We start from the raw sequence: 19,796 nt of genomic DNA on the forward strand, positions 1-19,796 counted from the left end.
AAAAAAAATCAGACCTTGCAAAAGGAAACGAGGCACTAAGCTATTAGTGTAACGAAATGAAGGAAAGCATACACCCAAGTGTTATGAGGCAGGGCGTTAGCTGTTTGTTATTGCTTTCTGGCAAATAGAGAAACTGTCCACAAACTGGAGACAAAAAAAAAAAATCTTCACTGAGGACAGAGGTGTGCCATCTGAGCGAAGGAGTTCAGCTAACCCTGGACCAGCACGGATTTGAACTATGTAGCTCTTGTTCTAGTTCTTTGTGTTTTCTTTTGTTTTGTATGTGATTTTACAATTTTAAAAACCTTGAAGGCAAGCATTATGGCCCAGAAATATGGGAAAAGTATTTTTCTTTTTGGAAAAACATTAAATACTACCACAAAACACACCAAAATGTATTGCAAAGCGTTAAAACTTAGCCAGGTGCTGGTGGCTCATGCAGATAATCCTAGCTACTTAGCAGGTGGAGATCTGAGGATGATGGTTCAAAGCCAGCCTGGGAAGGAAAGTCTGTGAGACACTTATCCATAGTGGTTAAACAAGAAAATCAGAAGTGGCACTGTAGCTCAAGTGGTACAGCACTAGCCTTGAGCAAAAAAGAGTTCTGGGATGGCACCTAGACTCTGAGTTCAAGTCCCACAACCGAAAAAAAAAAAAAAAAGAAAAAAAACCTTATTAGAACATACACGCACAAACACATGCCTAACAGGTGACATCATTTAAAGTGGAGCAAAACAGATGCGGTAGGAAATTCCCTCTGCTGAAGATGAAGTGTGGCCAGCACGTGCTGTGGGGCAGGATAATGCCGCCGCCCTCCTGTGGCTGTCACAATGAGCCCAAGTGCTATAAGCACCCACAAAATGTTCTGGGACACTGACCATCTCTGGGGGTGCCGCCTGTCCACTTATCATTATGCGAAGGGATTTCCACCAGATACGCTGCATGGCAGTTCACATGTTCTCAGTAAAGCTTCTGGGCAACAGCCGCTGGCTATTAATAATTAAGTTGGGAAGGGGGCAGCTGTCAAAAGTTGCAGGTCAGTTTTTGGTTACACGTGTCAGTGTCCCTAGAGCCAATATACTTCAAGGTCAAGTGTAAAACTAGGTCCTCAAAGTCTCAATGGCACTCATTCAGGCACCTCACTCTGAGGTTTCCTGCAAAGGAGTGGAGTCAGTTACACCTGAAGGACTGCTTCTGTGAACAGGTTATCTAATCCAGACTATAGTTAACCACCTAGAAAACAGGCCTAGGAGCAAGCACAGCAAGGCTGTAAAGATGAGTGAGGATAAGCGGCTGGTAAAGCTCTGTGATGCATCCCAGAGAAGTCAACTCACCCTTTTGATCTTTTCTTTCTCCCCAGGCTGGGTCTCACCCACATATTTGTATAAATTACGGCATTCAATATTTTTCAAAATTTCTCGTGCAGCACTCAGTCTGGGATCAGAAGAGTATAAAATCTCTAGGAAAACATTATCTGCCAAATGGATGAAATTTCAGGCATATTAAAATAAAAATACAATTTTTTTTCCAGTCCTGGGCGTGGGCTCAAGTCCTGAGCACTGTCTTTGGGTTTTCTCAAGGCTAGAGCTCTACCACTTGAGCCACAGCACCCCTTCTGGCTTTTTTCTATGTATGTGGTACTGAGGAATTGAACCCGGATCTTCGTTCATGCTAGGCAAGAACTCTATCACTAGGCCAAACTCCCAGCCCCCCAAAATACAAGATTTAACGACAAATATACTTCTGTATTACTGTAGTAAGTGGTTTCAAGAGGCAGTTCATGAAGGTGGACACATTGAAATCTCAACAATGTGATTTAAATACACAACTGGGAAAGAGTGAGAGAAATGGACTTGAACTCAGGGCCTGGGCACTGTCCTTAGACACTTTTTGCTCTCTGCCACTTGAGCCACAGCTCCACTTCTGGCTTTTTCTGTGTATGTGGTTCCGGGGAACACAATCCAGGGCTTCATGCATGCTAGGTGAGCACACTACCACTAGGCCACACTACTGGCCCAAGAAATGTACTCTTGATCTGACATGAACTGTAACCCCTCTGTACATCACCATTATAGTAACTATTTAAAATATACACACATATATACAGAGAGAAATGAGACAAGTTTTTTATTTTTATTTTTGTCAGTCCTGGGGACTGAACTCAGGGCCTGAGCACTGTCCTTGGGCTTTCTCAAGGCTAGAGCCCTACCACTTGAGCCACAGCACCACTTTGGAATTTTTATATATGTGGTACCTAGGAATTGAACCCAGGTCTTCATGCATGCTAGGCAAGCACTCTACCGCTAGGCCAAACTCCTAGCCCGAGAGAAAAGCTTTTAAAATATTTCCCAATGGATGTCTTGGATATCCTTCAAGGTAATCCTTCCAGAGCCTAGGAAAGGACAGATATGAACTAAGATTGAGAGAGAATTCATGACTGTCCTCAACTCTCCTGGGGGCTGGGCAGGCACTAGGCCAGCAGATAACATGTGCAATGCTTAAGATAGCAGAGGACTAGGGGTGGTAACAGTGGAGACAGCTTGAAAATAAAATGCAAGGCTCTGAGTCCAAACCACCAACCAACCACTAAACCATTAACACCCATGCCAGCCATACCAACCCAAGACAGTTCTAGTCAGTGCTGGGAGCTACAGCTCAGTGGTAGAGTACTTGAATCCCCAGAACTACAAAACAAGAAAAAGATAACCACATTCAGAAAACAAGGATTTTAGAAGCAGAGAACAGAGAAATCATGGCACCTTCCTTCACGTGATGAGCACTAATGAACTGTAGAGAACAAATAATCATACATGCAACTGGATGACCTGAAAAGGTACAATGCTGGGGGAAAGGAAACATGGAACAATTCCATGGACATAGCAGTCTAGAATAGGCAAACAGCACTTATTTCTGCTCAGAACAAAATGTGAGTTCAAATCCCAGTACCAACAAAAAGAATATATATGTGTGTGTGTGTATATATATATATATATATATATATGGATTAACAAATGGATGAGGATGTAAAGTGATAGATATATGATAAAAACAAGTTCAGTAAATGCATGTTAATCGAGGTAGTGCATACAGACATGTTTATTGTAAAAATTTTCAACACTGTTGTATGTTTTAAATACTTCCCTCAAAATGTGGGAAATGTTTTAAAACATATAAGATATTGAAGCTCTTAAACAAATATAATGTAAGCTAATTTTTGGGAAAGCCACAAGGGTAATGAAAGGATCCCTTGGTTCTATTCCTTGAGGTCATATTGTTAAGGAGAGTAAGGATTACAAACTTGTCCAGAAGAATATGTAAAAAAGACAGGATTGTCCTTATCTCAAATGGCAGCAAGAAAGGCCTGCTCTCCCATGCATTGGCATAGAAAGCAAACACGTGACCCAATCTCCTATCTGGGATTCTTATACCTGGAGCAAATGATGCAGAGAGGGAGGGAGAGTTTAAATGATGTGTTTTAAAATAGGATCATTTAAAGTGGTAGTTCATGCCTATAATGCTAGCTACTCTGGAGGCTGCGATCTGAGGATCTTAGTTCAATGCCAGCCTTGGCAGTAAAGTCCATGTGATTCTTATCTCCAGTTATTTACCAGAAGTAGAGTTGTGGCTCAAAGTTGTAGAAGGCTAGCCTTGAGCACAAAAGCTGAGGGACAGAGCCCAAGCCCTGAGTTCAAGCCCTTTGATCAGCAAAAATTAAAACAAAATAAAACGCAATTTGTTGCTAATAAATCTAAGAGGGAAGTAGAGCAATTCATGGTACTTGCTACATGACCTTAACCTTGTTACAATGTCTCAGTGTATCTTACTGGCCAGGGAAAAAGCCAACTGGGTATCAGGGAACATGTACCTAGCCAGAGCTGTGTAGTTATATACTTCAGGATCACATTAAAATGGATGCTATTTTAATGTATGTTATTTTTATCAGCTGACCCATGTGTTGAAAACCCAGAACTTATATCTTCTTCCAAATACAACTTTGTAGAATAAATCATCAGAACTGGCCTCTAATAAAGGCTTGAAGATGATGTTTCAAAAACCAGCAATTGTTGGCCTTGTTATGAATCAATATTAAAAATAAATATACTCAAGAGCTAGAGTGCTAGCCTTGAGGAAAGCCCAAGGACAGTGCTCAGGCCCTGAGATCAAGCCCAGGACTGGCAATATACATACATACATATATATATATATATATATATACACACACACACACACACACATATATATACGATAGATAGATAGATAGATAGATACAAACCAGGCAGTAGCTCACGCCTGTAATCCTAGCTATTCAGGAGGCTGAGATCTGAGGATCACAGTTCAAAGCCAGTCAGGGCACTACAGAACATGAGACTCTTATCTCCAATTAACTGCTAGAAAACAGGAAGTAGGGCTATGGCTCCAGGGGTAGGGCGGTAGCCTTGAGCTAAAAGCTCAGGCACAGTGTCCAGGCCCAGAGTTCAAGCCCCACGGTTGATTAAAAAAAAAAAAAAAAAAAAGAATATACTCAGATTCAGATTGCCCAACTGTTTCTACAATCTCATTTTCCATTTCTTTGAACATACAGATGAGTGATAACCCTATATATTTTGTATTTAAACAAGTACAGAAACAATTCAAACATATATTATTATCTGCTAGTAACTTTGTCATCAGCCCAGCCCTGGATTAGGTAAATTGGCAAGAAATAAACTAAGCAGTCCAATTATAATCCTTAAATACTGACAGAGTTCTTTTTTTTTTTTTTTTTTGCCAGTCCTGGGCTTGAGCTCAGGGCCTGAGCACTGTCCTTGGACTTTCTCAAGGCTAGAGCTCTACGACTTGAGCCTCAGCACCACTTCCGGCTTTTTTCTATGTATGTGGTACCGAGGAATCGAACCCGGGTCTTCATGCATGCTAGGCAAGCACTTTAACCACTAGGCCAAACTCCCGGCCCTGACAGTGTTCTTGTACATAAAGATACCTACTGTGAAGAATCCCCTTTTACTTTTTGGCTTAGTTATGATTGAAACTAGGTACAAACTTGACAAGAATAACAGCAATTCTCTTGTGGATATATACTGGTTCCAAGACCACCAAAATCCCAAGATGCTCAAGTTCCTTATATAACTTGTATACCTTCTCCTGTGTAGTTTAACTCACATCAGAATTAGAATATCTAATAGAATGAAAACGCTCTATAAATATGTTATACTGTATTGCTTAGGAAAAAAAAACTGATTCATTTTCTCCTGAATGTGTTTCACCAGTGATTGGCTTGACTCCTAGATGCAGAACATGAAGACACAGAGGGCTGTTTTTAAGGGTTGATACAGGGTTGGGATGCATCTCCATGGTAATTGCCTAGACTAAGCAAGGCCATGGGTTCAATTCTTAGTATATATATGAAAAAGGAAGAATAGGTATAGATTATTTGTTTGTTTCTTGTCAGGGCCCAGGCTTTGTTCCTGAGCTTTTCCTGCTCAAGGTGAGCACTCTACCACTTGAGCCATAGCACCACTTTCAGCTTTTTCTGTTTATGTGGTACTGAGGAATCGAACCCAGGGATTCATGCATGCTAGGCAAGCACTCTACCACTAAGCCACATTCCCAGCCTCCAGTCTTTACTTTTCTATCTATACTTTCCTGGCTTCAATGACCAACCACCAGACCTTTACCTCTCTTTCTTCTCACTTAAGCTGCAGAGTTTCTTTCTGCAGAAATACAGAAGGATGCTCCTAGCACCCTATGGTTTGCGATGAAGAAATGTCAAAGGATTTTTTTTCTTTCCCCCCAGTATTTATCTGGCATCAGCTCAATTTTATAATAAATCAGATAATAGTGAATATTGAACACTTACACGCCAAGTCTATATTAGGAACTGTATTTCATTTAAGCATCAAAACATAACTGTGTCCTAGGAATGTACCTCCTTTTGATTTTGAGGAAACTAAAGTTCAAAGAAGTTAAATCACTTTACTAAGGGTACGTTGTTAGTGTAAGGCAAAAATAAAATTCTAAAGAACATGATTACTTAGGAAGCTACAACAGACTTGAACTTTGGGAACATAACCCAGCTGCAATCCAGGGACAGCTTATACCACATGTGAATCGGACTCTGTGAGTAACTTGACTCTTACCTGTCAGCTTAGTGAAGGCCTCCATGTCATCAATGGCTGTAGAAATGCGATATTTTTTCCCTTTAGCACCTTCAATCTCTAAGTAGGGGTCTGCTTTGAGGAAGGCATCTGTAATCCTAAGATCATTTCATGAAAATAGAGAAATTTTGAGAATTTGCTTTATATACTTGGATTTTTCTTCATATCTTATAAATCTTCCACCCTCTGAATACTTAGGGGATCTTTCAGGTATGATGTCCAAAAGGCACCACTTTTTTTCTTATTCTTCAGTCCTCAGATCTCAGCCTCCTGAGTAGCTAGGATTATGGGAGTGAGTCATATGGGTGCTTAGGTTCAAAAAAATTGATTGGGGTCAAAATTCCTCTGGGGTCGCTGAGAAGGTATAGACTATACCTTTTGTGGAGAAAAAAAGAGGTGAAATACCTGATGGCTTTACCATTTGCTTTTTTTTTTTTTTGCCAATCCTGGAGCTTGAACTCAGGGCCTGAGCACTATGAACCCAGGGCTTTGTACATGCTAGGCAAGCACACTACCACCAGGCCAAACTCTCAGTCCCCCATCTGGTTTTTTTTTTGCTAGTCCTGGGGGCTTGAACTCAGGGTCTGGGCCCTGTCTTTGTGCTAGCACTCCACCACTTGGGCCACAGCAACACTTCTGGCCTTTTCTGTGTATGTGGTATAGAAGAATCGAATCCAGGGCTTTGTGCATGCTAAGGCAAGCACTCTACCACTAGGCCACACTCCCAGCCTGTCTCCCCCCGCACACCCCAATCTGCTATTTTTTAAAATAAATATTTCATGGGATATAGACAGATCATCTTAATCCTCAAACATCATTTTTCAACCCTTTTGGCTCTCTCACCAGCACCATGGCAGACAGCAAGAACAAGTGCCTTACAAAAGGTGGCAAAAGGGGAGCCAAGAAGTGTTTCATCCATTTTCTAAGAAAGATTGGTAGGCTGTGAAAGCACAGAGCATGTTCAATATAAGAAATATTGGGGGCCCAGGAGTTTGGCCTAGTGGTAGAGTGCTTGCCTAGCATGCATGAAGACCCGGGTTCGATTCCTCGGTACCACATACTTAGAAAAAGCCGGAAGTGGTACTAAGGCTCAAGTGGTAGAGCTCTAGCCTTGAGAAAGTCCAAGGACAGTGCTCAGGCCCTGAGCTTACGCCCAGGATTGGCAAAAAAAAAAAAAAAAAAAAAAAAGAAATATCGGGAAAACAGTAGTCACCAGGAACCAAAGTCCCATCTGCTGGCCTCAAGGGTCGGGTGTTTGAAGTGAGCCTTGCTGATCTGCAGAATGAAGTTGCATTTAGAAAATCCAAGCTAACTACTGAGGATATTCAGGGCAAGAACTACCTGACCAACTTCCAGGGCATGGATCTCACCCGAGACAAAATGTGATCCATATTCAAAAACTGGCACACCAGCCAGGCACCAGTGGCTCACGCCTGTAACCCTAACTACTCAAGAGGCTGATATCTGAGGACTGAGGTTCATAGCCAGTCCAGGCATGAAAGTCCATGAGACTGTTATCTCCACTTAACCACAGGACACTGGAAGTGGTGCTGTGGCTCAAGGAATAGGGCACTAGCCTTGAGCTGAAGAGCTCAGGGATAGAGCCCAGGCCCAGAGTTCATGCCCCAGGACTAACAAAAAAAAAAAAAGAAAATAAAGACTACAGATGGGTATTTGCTTTGTCTGTTGTGTTGGTTTTATGAATGCGACATCAGATCCACAAGACCACCTATGCTCAGCATCCAGCAGATCCAGAAGATGATAGAAATCATGACCCAAGATGACTTGAAAGAAGTAGTTGCTAAATTGATTCCAGACAGCATTGGGAAACACACAGTCTTGCCAGTCTATTTATCCACTTCATGAGGTTTTTGTTAGAGAAGTAAAAATGCTGAAGAAGCCCAAGTTGGACTTGTGAAGCGCATGGAGCTTCATGGCGAAGGTGGTAGGCCTGGAAAAGCTACTGGGAACAAGACCTGTGCTGAAGTCGAGAGAGCTGATGGATACGAACCACAGTCGTGGAATCTGTTTAAAATTCAGTTTCAGTAGTAACACATAAAAGGCCTATTTGTCATGGTTTGCATCTCAACTCCCCCAAAATATCCATTCTGAAAGTTAATGGCAAGTGTCAGTTCTTCACATCTCACCGCCCCTCATGTTGATGCCTAGCAGCTGCCAGGGCCCGAGGCAGCCCTGCAGTGCCACTTCTTGTCCTCATCTGGATCATCTTCATTTCCTACTTTTTCTTCCAGTTCACTTTGTCTTATGCTAGTTTTTATTTGTTTAAGGAAGTTACCCTAGATTATGTCCTTAAAATTTATTACCCACTTTATCTAGAAATCTCAACTTGAGTCAAATGTGATAATTGGGCAAAGCACCACAGACAATGTCACCGGGAAGTTAAGAACCCACTTCCTTACATTGTATCGATGATGTTGCCCACTTTGTGCTGATAAGCTCTTCGATGTAAACAGTTGCGCGTATGGAACATGTCATACAAATTTCCAACCTCCTGTCCAAAACATAGCAGAAGTATGAACATGGGATCAGGTCAGGTGAATTTTGATAGTCGACAAGTATATAAGAGGAGGGGCCGGGAGTGTGGCCTAGTGGTGGAGTGCTTGCCTAGCATGCACGAAGACCAGGGTTCGATTCCTCAGTACCACATACATAGAAAACGCTGGAAGTTAAAAAAAGGAAAAAGAAAAAAAAAAAAGCTGGAAGTGGTACTGTGGCTCAGGTGGTAGAGCTCTAGCCTTGAGAAAGCCCCAGGACTGGAGGACTGGAGAGAGAGAGAGAGAGAGAGAGAGAGAGAGAGAGAGAGAGAGAGAGAGAGAGAGAGAGAGAGAGAGAGAGAGAGAGAAGGAGGGAGGAAGAGGGAGGGAGGGAGGGAGGGAGGGAGGGAGGGAGAGGGAGAGAGAGAGAGAGAGAGAGAGAGAGAGAGAGAGAGAGAGAGAGAGAGAGAGAGAGAGAGAGAGAGAATGATGACAGAAGGATTTATGAAGGGTCTGTGTTGTTAGACTCCTAGAAGCCATGAGAAGATGGGGTAAAGCTCCCTACTGGTATGCGATTTTTATTCTCAGTGAAGTAAAATCTCCTGTCTTTTCTAACTTTGTGACAAGTTCATTTTATTTTTTTGGGGGGTGTGTGGATTGGGCAAGGGATTGAACCCATGGGTCTCACACATGCTAAGCACGTATTCTATTACTAAGCTGTATCTCCTAGAGAGACTTCATGTTGTTACAGGCATCTAAACACATCTTTGAATCTTCTCAACAACTCCAAGAAACAGGTATTGTTATTCTTCTATTCATTCATTAAAGACATTCTATGGATAATAATGTCCTAGTCCAGATTTATGTAATTATCATCAGGCAGGTACCTGGTAGAGAGAAAAAATTTTTTTTGGTTGGTCATGAGACTTCAACTGTGGGCCTGGGCGCTGTCCCTGAGCTACTGCCCCACCCCTTCAGCCATATCACCACTTCCTAGAGTTATTCATTTTTAACTCTTTTCTTTCTTTCTTTCTTTCTTTCTTTCTTTTTTTTTTGCCAGTCCTGGGCTTGAGCTCAGGGCCTGAGCACTGTCCTTGGACTTTCTCAAGGCTAGAGCTCTACCACTTGAGCCTCAGCACCACTTCCACCTTTTTTCTATGTATGTGGTACCGAGGAATTGAACCGGGTCTTTGTGCATGCAAGGCAAGCACTCTACCACTAGGCCAAACTCCCGGCCCCTCTCTTCTTTGTTTTATTGTGCCAATTCTAGGTCTCTGAACCCAGGGCCTGGGTGCTGTCCCTAAGCTCTTTTTTTTTTCATGGCTAGCACTCTACCACTTGAGCTGCAGCACTGCTTTCAGCTTTTTCTGTGGTTAGTCTATAGACTTTCCTGCCCTGGCTGGCTTGAAACCTCAATCCTCAGCCTTCATTAGGACTGACTACAGACGTGAGCCGCGAGCTCCTGGCTGTCCCTTAGTTTTGTCACTCAAGGCTGGCACTCTAACATTGGAGCCACAGCTCTACTTCCAACTTTTTTGGTGCTTAATTGGGGATAGTTTCATGGACTATTCTGCCAAGGCTAGCTTTGAACCTCTGATGTCAGGCTCCTGAGTAGCTAGGATTATAGGTATGACCCACTGGTGCCTGGCAGCTTTTATCTCTTCTGTGCCTTAACTTGCTCATTTGTCCCATGGTGCTATAGTGTAAATGTGTGTGTTCTCAGCAAAACTGACATTAAAATTAGATCCAAAAGCACCAGTGTTGTGAGGCAGTGAGACTTTCAACAAGTAATCAGGTTATGGGAGTTTTCCCTCATGAAGGGATTAATGTCACTCCCGGGAGAGTGAGTACAGAAGAACATGCAGTCATAAAGCCAGCCTGGCATTCCCTTTCTTTCTCTATAGCACATCTTGCCTTTCTGGCTTTCTACTATGCATAGAGTAGTACATAATCCTTATCATACTCTTGGATCTCCAGAACTATGAGCTAAATATTTCTTCTTATGAATTCCTGAGGTTTGGGAATTTTGTTAAAGTAACAAAACAGACTAACAAACGCAATGCAGTATAAGTAAAAAGCACCTTAAGATTACACATGCTATGCATTCAGAGATCAACAATTTGCTACTTCTTTTTTTCAAATTATCGGGTAGTTATTTCCAGATCAGGAACTCCACGATTCTTTTTTTCCTCTGATGTAACTTACCTTTTCTCTGGTACAAATATGCTTCTCATCTTCTACCTCACAGACACGGACAAACTTAAGAAAGCGCTTATAGTCAAAGTTATTTTGGATTCCAAGATGATGACAGTCCCTAAAAAATTCCAAAGCACAGAGATGAGATTTATTTTCAATGAAGAAATGATATTAGACATTAATACTCAATTGGTACAAAGATCTTAACCAACTTTTCTGGAGTGTTGGGCCATACCTGGCAAAATAATCCCATTTGTCCACATCAATGCCATTTCTTTTATTAGCCACGATTTCATACAGGAAACTTTTCTGTTTAGGGCGTCCTTTGTACGGCCACTGGAATCCAAGAAAACCCACCAGAACTTTTAATTTGAGGTTTGAAGCCAGCCCAGGTAGACCAATCTGTGAGACTCTCATCTCCAATTAACTAGTCAAAAGCCAGAACTGGAGGTGTAGCAAATTGCAGAGTACGAGCCTTGAGAGAAAAAGCTAAATGAAAGTCAAGGCCTCCAGCTCAAGTCCTAGGACCAGCACAATAAACAAACAAACAAACAAACAACTCTAAAAATCTCAAAGGAAAACTATTTTCCAATTTATTTCTTAAAAGTAGTATGAAAGATCAAAAAGGAAATAAAATATTTTCCACTTGAATGAGTTCATTTTCAAGTATTTCAAATATGTTAATCATAATGGATAAACAAGATGTACACTTTTATAGCTGGGCATAGTGGGGGCATATTTGTAATCCCAGCACTTAGGAGGCTGAGGCAAGGGGCAGTTCAGGGGCAGCCTTGGCCACATAGTAAATTGCAGCCCAGCCTGAACTACACACCAAGACCTTGTCTCAAACCAAACCAAACTGAACAAAAACAACTTACTTTTACATTTCAAACATTCTGCTTCTATGTCCCAAGTATGGGTCTTACAGATGTATGCCACCAGTAAGAAAGCAACTTCTTGGGCTGGGAGTTTGGCCTAGGGGTAGAGAGCTTGCCTAGCATGCATGAAGACCCGGGTTTGATTCCTTGGTACCACATACATAGAAAAATCCAGAAGTAGTGCTGTGGCTCAAGTGATAAGAGTCCTAGCCTTGAGAAAGCCCAGTGACAGTGTGCAGGCCCAGAGTTCAAGTCTCATGAACAGCAAAAACAAAGAAAGAAAAAAAGAAACTTCTAAAGAACTCAAGACGTAGGAAAAAGTGTTTTTTATATTGCCAGGTAGAAATATGTAACTTGCATTTTATCATTTAGTTCTACTAAAATAGTCAAAGTTATACTTTTTTTTCCCCAGTCATGCAGTTGTGGGGCTTGTATTCTAGGCCTGGACATTGTCCCTGAGCTCTTCAGCTCAAGGTTAGTTCTCTACCACTTGAGCCACATTGCCACTTATGGTTTTCTAGTGGTTAACTGGAGATAAGAATCTCATGGACTTTTGTGCCCAGGCTGGCTTTGGACTGAGATACGCAGATCTTGGCCTCCTGAGTAGCTAGGATTACAGGCGAGAGCCACTGGTGCCAGCTAAAATTATACCTCTTAAGAAATCTGGAAGGGACTGGGAGTTTGGCCTAGTGGTAGAGTGGTTGTCTAGCATGCACAAAGAGTCCTTGGTACCACATATATATAGAAAAAGCTGGAAGTGGTGCTTTGGCTCAGGTGGTAGAGCTCTATCCTTGAGAAAGCCTGAGGACAGTGCTCAGGCCCTGAGTTCAAGCCCCAGGACTGGGGGAAAAAAATAGAACAAAATCTGTTGCAATAAAGAAGGGGAAGTGGGGTGGAGGAGGATGACAGAAGGGGAACGGGGGGTGGGGTATGGTGCTGATCAGGACACTCTGAATACATGTGTGGGATCAGAGGTCACAATGAAACCTTCCTTGTACAAGTAATCTATGGGTTTTTCTTTTTTGTTTTTTCATTTTTTTTTTTTTGCCAGTCCTGGGCTTGAGCTCAGGGCCTGAGCACTGTCCTTGGACTTTCTCAAGGCTAGAGCTCTACCACTTGAGCCTCAGCACCACTTCCAGCTTTTTTCTATGTATGTGGTACCAAGGAATCAAACCCAGGTCTTCATGCATGCTAGGCAAACACTCTACCACTAGGCCAAACTTCTGGCCCTAATCTATGGTTTAAGAAAAACAAAAGTGGGATAAAAAGCACCAGTGAGATCAAGTAAAGTTACATGCAAACTTACCAAAGATCCTTTGACTGGTGAGTCAAGTACTCCAGTAATTTGTTCCTTGATAAAGCAAATATCTTCTTCAGGGACAAGACCATAACGTTTCATGACATCTGTGAGTCCATTAGAATTAACCAGATGCTCAAACATGAGAACCGACCCCTGTTCATGCTAGGAAAAGTAGGGATAACATGACCTGTTAAAAACACTAGCTAGTCAGGGCTTTTGGTTACATAAATGAGGTTTTTGGGGATGCAGGTCTTGGAGCTTGGACTCAGGACCTAGATGCTTGCTGTCCCTGAGTGTTTTGCACAATGTTAGCACTTTACCATGGAGCCACAGCTCCACTTCCAAGTTTTTTGGTGGTTAATTAGAGATAAGAATCTCAAGGATGTTTCTGCCTGGCCTGGTTTTGAACTGTAATCATCAGATTGCAGTTTCCTAAGTGGCTAGGATTACAGGTGAGAGCCACTGGCACTCAGCCCATAAACTGTTTTTGATTCCAGGAAATTCTGAGATAGGGTTCTACTTTATGTTTATTACCTAGGCTCACAATGTCTAAAATCTGTCAAACTGTGTGACTATTTTACTTTTACAATCCATGCTAATTATTTCAAAAATAAACGAAATGCATTTTATGACATATAAGCACTTATAGTACTCAGAAGACTATTGCTAGATCATACAGGTAGAATCCCCTTTTAATAAGTACCACTTTAATAACATTTAGTTCTTTTTTTCATAAGGGTTGGAATATGAAATTAAAGTGCAGTTAGTATTTCCATCTAGTGGTAAAAAATAGTAATGGCAACCTTGCCAGTAAATTCAGGGGGTTAGTGGTTTAAGTGGGTTGATGTTGGTCTGTTGGTTCATGCTTCTGCTCATCTGTTCCCAATTACTGTAAAGATCAAATGGAGGCTTCGAGTATAGCCTAGTGGCAGAATGCTTGCCTAGCATGTATGAAGTCCTGGGTTCAATTCCTCTGTACCACAAACACAGAAAAAGCCAGAAGTAGTGCTTTGGCTCAAGTAGTAGGGTGCTCGCTTCTTTAGAAAGCCTAAGGACAGTGCCCAGGCCCTGAGTTCAAATTCCAGGACTGGCAGAAAAAAAAAAAAAACACCCAAAACCCAAAACACATCAAATGGACTCTAGAGACTTCTATCCTGGTCTCAACAAAACTAATGAGCTGATGGGGTTGGGAGGTTTAGCCTAGTGGTAGAGTGTTTGCCTAGCATGCATGAAGACTCGGGTTTGATTCCTCAGTGCCAGATACATAGAAAAAAGCCAGAAATAGTGCTGTGGCTCAAGTGGTAACTCTAGCCTTGAGAAAGTCCCAGGACAATGACCAGGCTCTGAGTTCAAGACCCAGGACTGGCAAAAAACAAAACAAAACACACACACACACACACACACACACACACACACAGGACTGGCAAAAAAACAAAACAAAACACACACACACACACACACACACACACACACACAAAAAAAAAAACCAACTCTAAAAACGAATGACCTGATGAGCCAGGCAACGTGGCTTTTGCCTATAATCCTAGCTTCTCAGGAGGCTGAGATCTAAGGACAGTGGTTCAAAGCCAGTCCATGAGTCTCTTATATCCAACTGAGCAAAAGAGCTCAGAAACAGTGCCTATGCCCAGAGTTTAGGTCACATTCTGCCAAAACCAAACAAAACTAATGAGCTGGGCGATGGTGGCTCACATCTGTAATTTCAACTACTCAGGAAGCTGCGATCTGAAAGAATAAGGTTAAAAAATCAGTCCTTGCCAGGCACAGGTGGCTCACACCTGTAATCCTAGCTATTCAGGAGGCTGAGATCTGAGGATCACAGTTCAAAGCCAGCTTGGGCACTAAAGTGCCCAATTAATCACCATAAAAGTGGAAGTGGTGCTGTAGCTCAAGGGGTAGAGTGGTAGCCTTGAGCTGAAGAGCTCAGGGGCAATGCCCAGGCCCAAGTTCAAGTCCCACAACAAACAAACAAACAAATCTTTCATAAGAGAAGTGCTGGGAGTTGACTCTAGGCAAGTGATCTACCAATAAGCCACACTCCAGCCCTTCAACATTTTTTTTAATTAAAAAAATTTTTTTTGTTGTTGCTTTGGGGCTTGAACTGAGGGAAGGGTGCTGTCCCTGAGCTTTTTTGCTCAGGCCAACACTCTACCACTTTGAGCCACAGTGCTTACAGTTTTCAGTGGTTAAGTGGAGATAAGAGTTTCTCTGGATTTTCCTGCCCAGGCTGGCACCTCAGATCTCAGCCTTCTGAGTAGCTAAGATTACAGGCATGAGCCATCATTGCCCAGCTCAATAACATTTTTTTTTGCCAGTCCTGGGGCTTATACTCAGGGCCTGGGCAGTGTCCTTGCACACTTTTTGCTCAAGGCTAGTACTCTGCCACTTGAACCATAGCACTACCTCCGGCTTTTTCTGTGTATGTGGTTCTAGAGAATCGAACCCAGGGCTTTGTGCATGCTAGGTGAGCATGCTACCACTAGGCCATGCTCCCTGCCACCATTTTTTTTTTTTTTTAAAGAAGTAAAACATGAGCCTGGAGTATGGCCTAGTGGTAGAGTGCCTGCCTAGCATGATGGAGCCCTGCATTTGACTCCTTGGTATCCCATACACAGAAAAAGCTGGAAGTTGTACTGTGGCTCAAATGGTAGAGCACTAGCCTTGAGAAAGCCCAAGGACAGTGCCCAGACCCTGCATTCAAGCTCCAGGACTGGCAAAAGAAGAAGAAGGAGAAGGAGGAGGAAAAGGAGGAGAAAAAGGAGGAGGAGCAGGAGCAGCAACAGCAGCAGAACATTAGAACTCTTCCTACATGTTTACAAGAGATATGCCAATAAAGTACAAAGTATAAAGTACAAGAAATGGAGGCAATAAACTATGGTTTATTACAGGGAGGCAGTAAGTCATCAAGATAATTCACATGGGCTAATCTCCACGTTAAAATGGCAGGGATAGATGAGGTGGTGCAGTAGTAATGCTTGGCTAGAACACACAAGGCTCTGTGTTTGATTTCCAGCAACACATGCACATAAATAAGTAAAAGACAAAATGTTGGTAAAGCTGTGGAACTTTTACTCAGTGTAAATGGCAGGGATGAGCAAGTACATTGGAACCTCAGTTATTTCTTTTCCTTTTTTCTTTTTGGTAATTTCTACATTTTTATTAGAAAACACCAACAACTTGGACCAGGAGCTTAGCCTCATGGTAGAGTGCTCACTTAGTATGCACAAAGCAATGGGTTCTATTCCTCAGTACCATATATATAGAAAAGGTCAGAAGTGGTGCTGTGTCTCAGGTGGCAGAGCACTAGCCTTGGCAAAAAGTATCCATCCAAGGACACTGCCCAGGCCCTGAGTTCAAGCCCCATGATTAGCAAAAAAAAAAAAAAAAAAAAAAAAAAAATCCTTGGCATCACAAAAACAAAAGAAAATAAAAACAAAGGGAGGGGCACCTGAGACATGAAAATGCTCTATATCCTGACTGGTTGGATACACTTGTCAAAATTCATGTAAGAGTTGTATAATTCACTCTGTGATTATATCTCAAGAAAGAAAAGAGCCAGGTATTGGCAGCTCATGTCTATAACCCTAGCTGCACAGGAGGCAGAGATCTAAGGATTCTAGTTAGAAACCAGGCTAGGCAGGAAAGTCCCTGAGACTCTTACCTCCAATTAACTACCAAAAGCTGCAAATGGAGCTGTGGCTCCAGTGGTAGAGTGCTAGCCTTGATCAAAAAGATGTCAAGGGCAGCACCTCGGCCCCAAGATCAAGCCCCAGTACTTGCACACACACAAAAAGAAAAAGAAAAAAAAAGGAGGAGAGAAAAAAAAAAGGCTGACAGGTAAGAAGCTTTTAATATATATTAATTTTCTTTTCAACTTCCAGAAATAAAGTATGGCAGAAACTAGAGGGCCAGAGTTGTTCCATGGTAGAGGGCTTCCCTATTATGTGTAAGACTCTGGGTTTGGTCCTCAGTCTCCCCCCCAGCCCCCGCCAAGATTAATCCATTAAGTCAATTATCAATTAATAATTAAATTTAAAAGAGAAAAAAAGAAAACTAGGAGGCCAGATACCCTAACTTCTTAAAATTGGTTGAAATAATATAGGTCATCCACCTGCAAATGCCTAATTATAATATGGTTCATATTAATCTGAACAAAATGTGGCAAAATGTGGCTGGTATCAGTTACTTCATGGAGGTGTCTCTCTTTTTTATTTTACAGTAGTGACAGAGGACTGGATGTGTGTGTGCGTGTATGTGCGCATCTGTGTGTTTTACATGCTCAAAAATGAAAGTATATCAAAACCTTCATGAGGAAGATCAGTGTAACATGTCAGGGGAGGCTAACAGGAATTTCCTTCCTGATATAGTCTTTCTTTCTACGACTAAGCAATGAATGAATACCCACCGTCCACTTCACCTCTGGGCGAGCCAGCGGGATAAATCTTCCATCGAACATATGAGAAAATGGACCATGACCTTAGAACAAGAAGAGGTTGGGAAATTGGTAAAAATAAATAAATAACTAATTTTTCTTTCTTTTATTTTGTGGATCATGGGGCTTGAACTCTGCCTAGGTATTATCCCTGAGCTCTTCAGCTCAAGGCTACCACCTTACCCTTAAGCCAAGCCCTACTTTCCATTTTCTAGAGGTTAACTGGAGATAAGAGGCTCAGGTCCTTTTGTGCCAGACTGGCTTGGAACCTTGATCCTCAGATCTCAGCCTCCTGAGTAGCTAGGATTATAGACGTGAGCCACGTACCCTGGCAGAAATTCTTTATCTTTTTTCCTTTTCCTTTTTTTTTTTTTTTTTTTTTTTGCCACTCAGGGCCTGAGCACTGTCCTTGGGCTTCTCAAGGCTAGCGTTCTACCACCTGAATCACAGCACCACTTCTGGGCTTTTCTGTGTATGTGGTACCAAGAAATCAAACCCAGAGCTTCATGTATGTTAGGCAGGCACTCTACAACTGGGCCACACTCGTCTCGTGGCACCAAAAATAAATTCTTACAAAAATCTTTTTTGTTTAAAATTTCATATCAGTAGAAAGTAATCTATGAATAAAATCACAAAATAGGACAATGCATTTTTCCTATTTCTTTTTTTCTTTTTTTTGTGTGTGTATGTTGTGCTTCCGGGGTTTGAACTCAAGGCCTTATACATGTTGAGTTTGTTTGCTTGTGACTGGTGCTATACTACTTGAGCCATACCTCTACTTTAGCATGTTTTGCTGCTAGTTATTTTGGAGAGGAAAGTCTCTTGGACTCTTTGTGTGGACCGGCTTCAAACTTTGAACCTCCAGGTTTCAGTTTCTTGAGTACCTAAGATTACAGGTAAGCTGCTGGTGCCCTGTTTTCTTTCTTTTTTCCATCCTTCCTTTCTTTTATGAGTCATGAGACTTGAACTCTGGGCCTGGGTGCTGTCCCTGAGCTCTTCAGCTCAAGGCTACACCCTACCCCTTGAACCAGAGCCCCACTTCTCGTTTCCTAGTGATTAATTGGATATAAGAGTGTCACGGTCTTTAGTGCCCAAGCTGGCTTGGAATGCAGCTCTCAGCCTCCTGAGTAGCTAGGATTACAGGTGTGAGCTATCATGCCCTTGGTGCCCTGTTTTCTAAAAACACAAAATAAAAGGCAACATCAAGCTGGGTGTAGTGGCCCATGCCTGTAATCCTAGCTACTCAGGAGGCTGAGATCCGAATATCAGAGTTCAAAGCCACCCAGGCACTACAACATGAAACTCATCTCCAACTAACCACTAGAAAATGGAAGTGGGGCTATGGCTCAACAGGTTAGCCTTGAGTTGAAGAGCTCAGGGATAGCGCCTAGGGCCCAGAGTTCAAAGCCCCCATGATTCACAAAACAAAAAACAAAAAACAAAAAAGGCAAAATCACTTAAGAAAGCAAACTCTCCTTGGAGAGGTCTCTAGTCCTAAGAGTTTACATAAATTTAGGGAAAAGACAGTTTTAGGTCAACTAAAAGAAATGTGAGGGGCCGGGAGTTTGGCCTAGTGGTTAAAGTGCTTGCCTAGCATGCATGAAGACCTGGGTTCGATTCCTCGGTACCACATACATAGAAAAAAGCCGGAAGTGGTGCTGAGGCTCAAGTGGTAGAGCTCTAGCCTTGAGAAAGTCCAAGGACAGTGCTCAGGCCCTGAGCTCAAGCCCAGGACTGGCAAAAAAAAATGTGAGACGCGCACTGGTGACTCACATCTCTTATCCTAGTTACTCAGGACACTGAGTACCAAATATAGAGGCTCAAATTCATTTAGAAAAGTCTAAGAAATTATATTACCAATTACCAAGGAGAGCTGTAGTTCAAATGGTAGAGGACCAGCCTTGAGCAGAAAAATCTAAGCAAGAACAGAAAATCTTGAGAGTTCAAGCCCTTGTACTTTCACTTACAAACAAACAAAAAAACAAATGTTGAGGGTTTTTTGTTGTTGTTCTGTTTTTGTTTAAAAAAGAGTCATGTTTTAATTCATTAATGCCATTAATATAGAATATGTCATTGTTTCTTTGTAAAGTGATTCATAAGCACAAAACATGGCGACTTCCTTTTCCTCTTCTGGTTAATTTTTCATCATAAACATCTTTGTTACAGTTTATACAAAATGGGAGTCTCTAGTGAGCTTTTCTTACTACTGTGTTGAGGATGAAGTGAATTTCATTTATCTTTCTGTTTTGCAGTAATGAGGCTCAAACTCAGTGCCTCACACATGCGAGGCCAATGTTCTACCACTGACCTAAACAACATTTGACT

At 42.0% G+C, this 19,796-nt stretch overlaps 1 protein-coding gene across 2 annotated transcripts in view; it reads right to left on the reverse strand.

Annotated features, from left to right (window-relative positions):
- Positions 1-19,796, reverse strand: part of Samhd1 (SAM and HD domain containing deoxynucleoside triphosphate triphosphohydrolase 1) — a 41,497-nt gene that overhangs the window by 4,279 nt on the left and 17,422 nt on the right. For both annotated transcript variants that reach the window (XM_090352320.1, XM_090352321.1), the window contains exons 6-12: positions 17,445-17,515; positions 13,028-13,183; positions 11,079-11,179; positions 10,853-10,961; positions 8,573-8,664; positions 6,135-6,250; positions 1,335-1,474 (exon numbers count right to left, since the gene is read on the reverse strand). In XM_090352320.1, the coding sequence (XP_090208446.1) occupies positions 1,335-1,474; positions 6,135-6,250; positions 8,573-8,664; positions 10,853-10,961; positions 11,079-11,179; positions 13,028-13,183; positions 17,445-17,515 (785 nt within the window). The remainder of the gene's footprint in view (positions 1-1,334; positions 1,475-6,134; positions 6,251-8,572; positions 8,665-10,852; positions 10,962-11,078; positions 11,180-13,027; positions 13,184-17,444; positions 17,516-19,796) is intronic.

This window comes from Megascapheus bottae, chromosome 18 (genome assembly GCF_031878675.1).
Source record: "Megascapheus bottae isolate mThoBot1 chromosome 18, mThoBot2.hap1, whole genome shotgun sequence".
Classification (NCBI taxonomy): domain Eukaryota; kingdom Metazoa; phylum Chordata; class Mammalia; order Rodentia; family Geomyidae; genus Megascapheus; species Megascapheus bottae.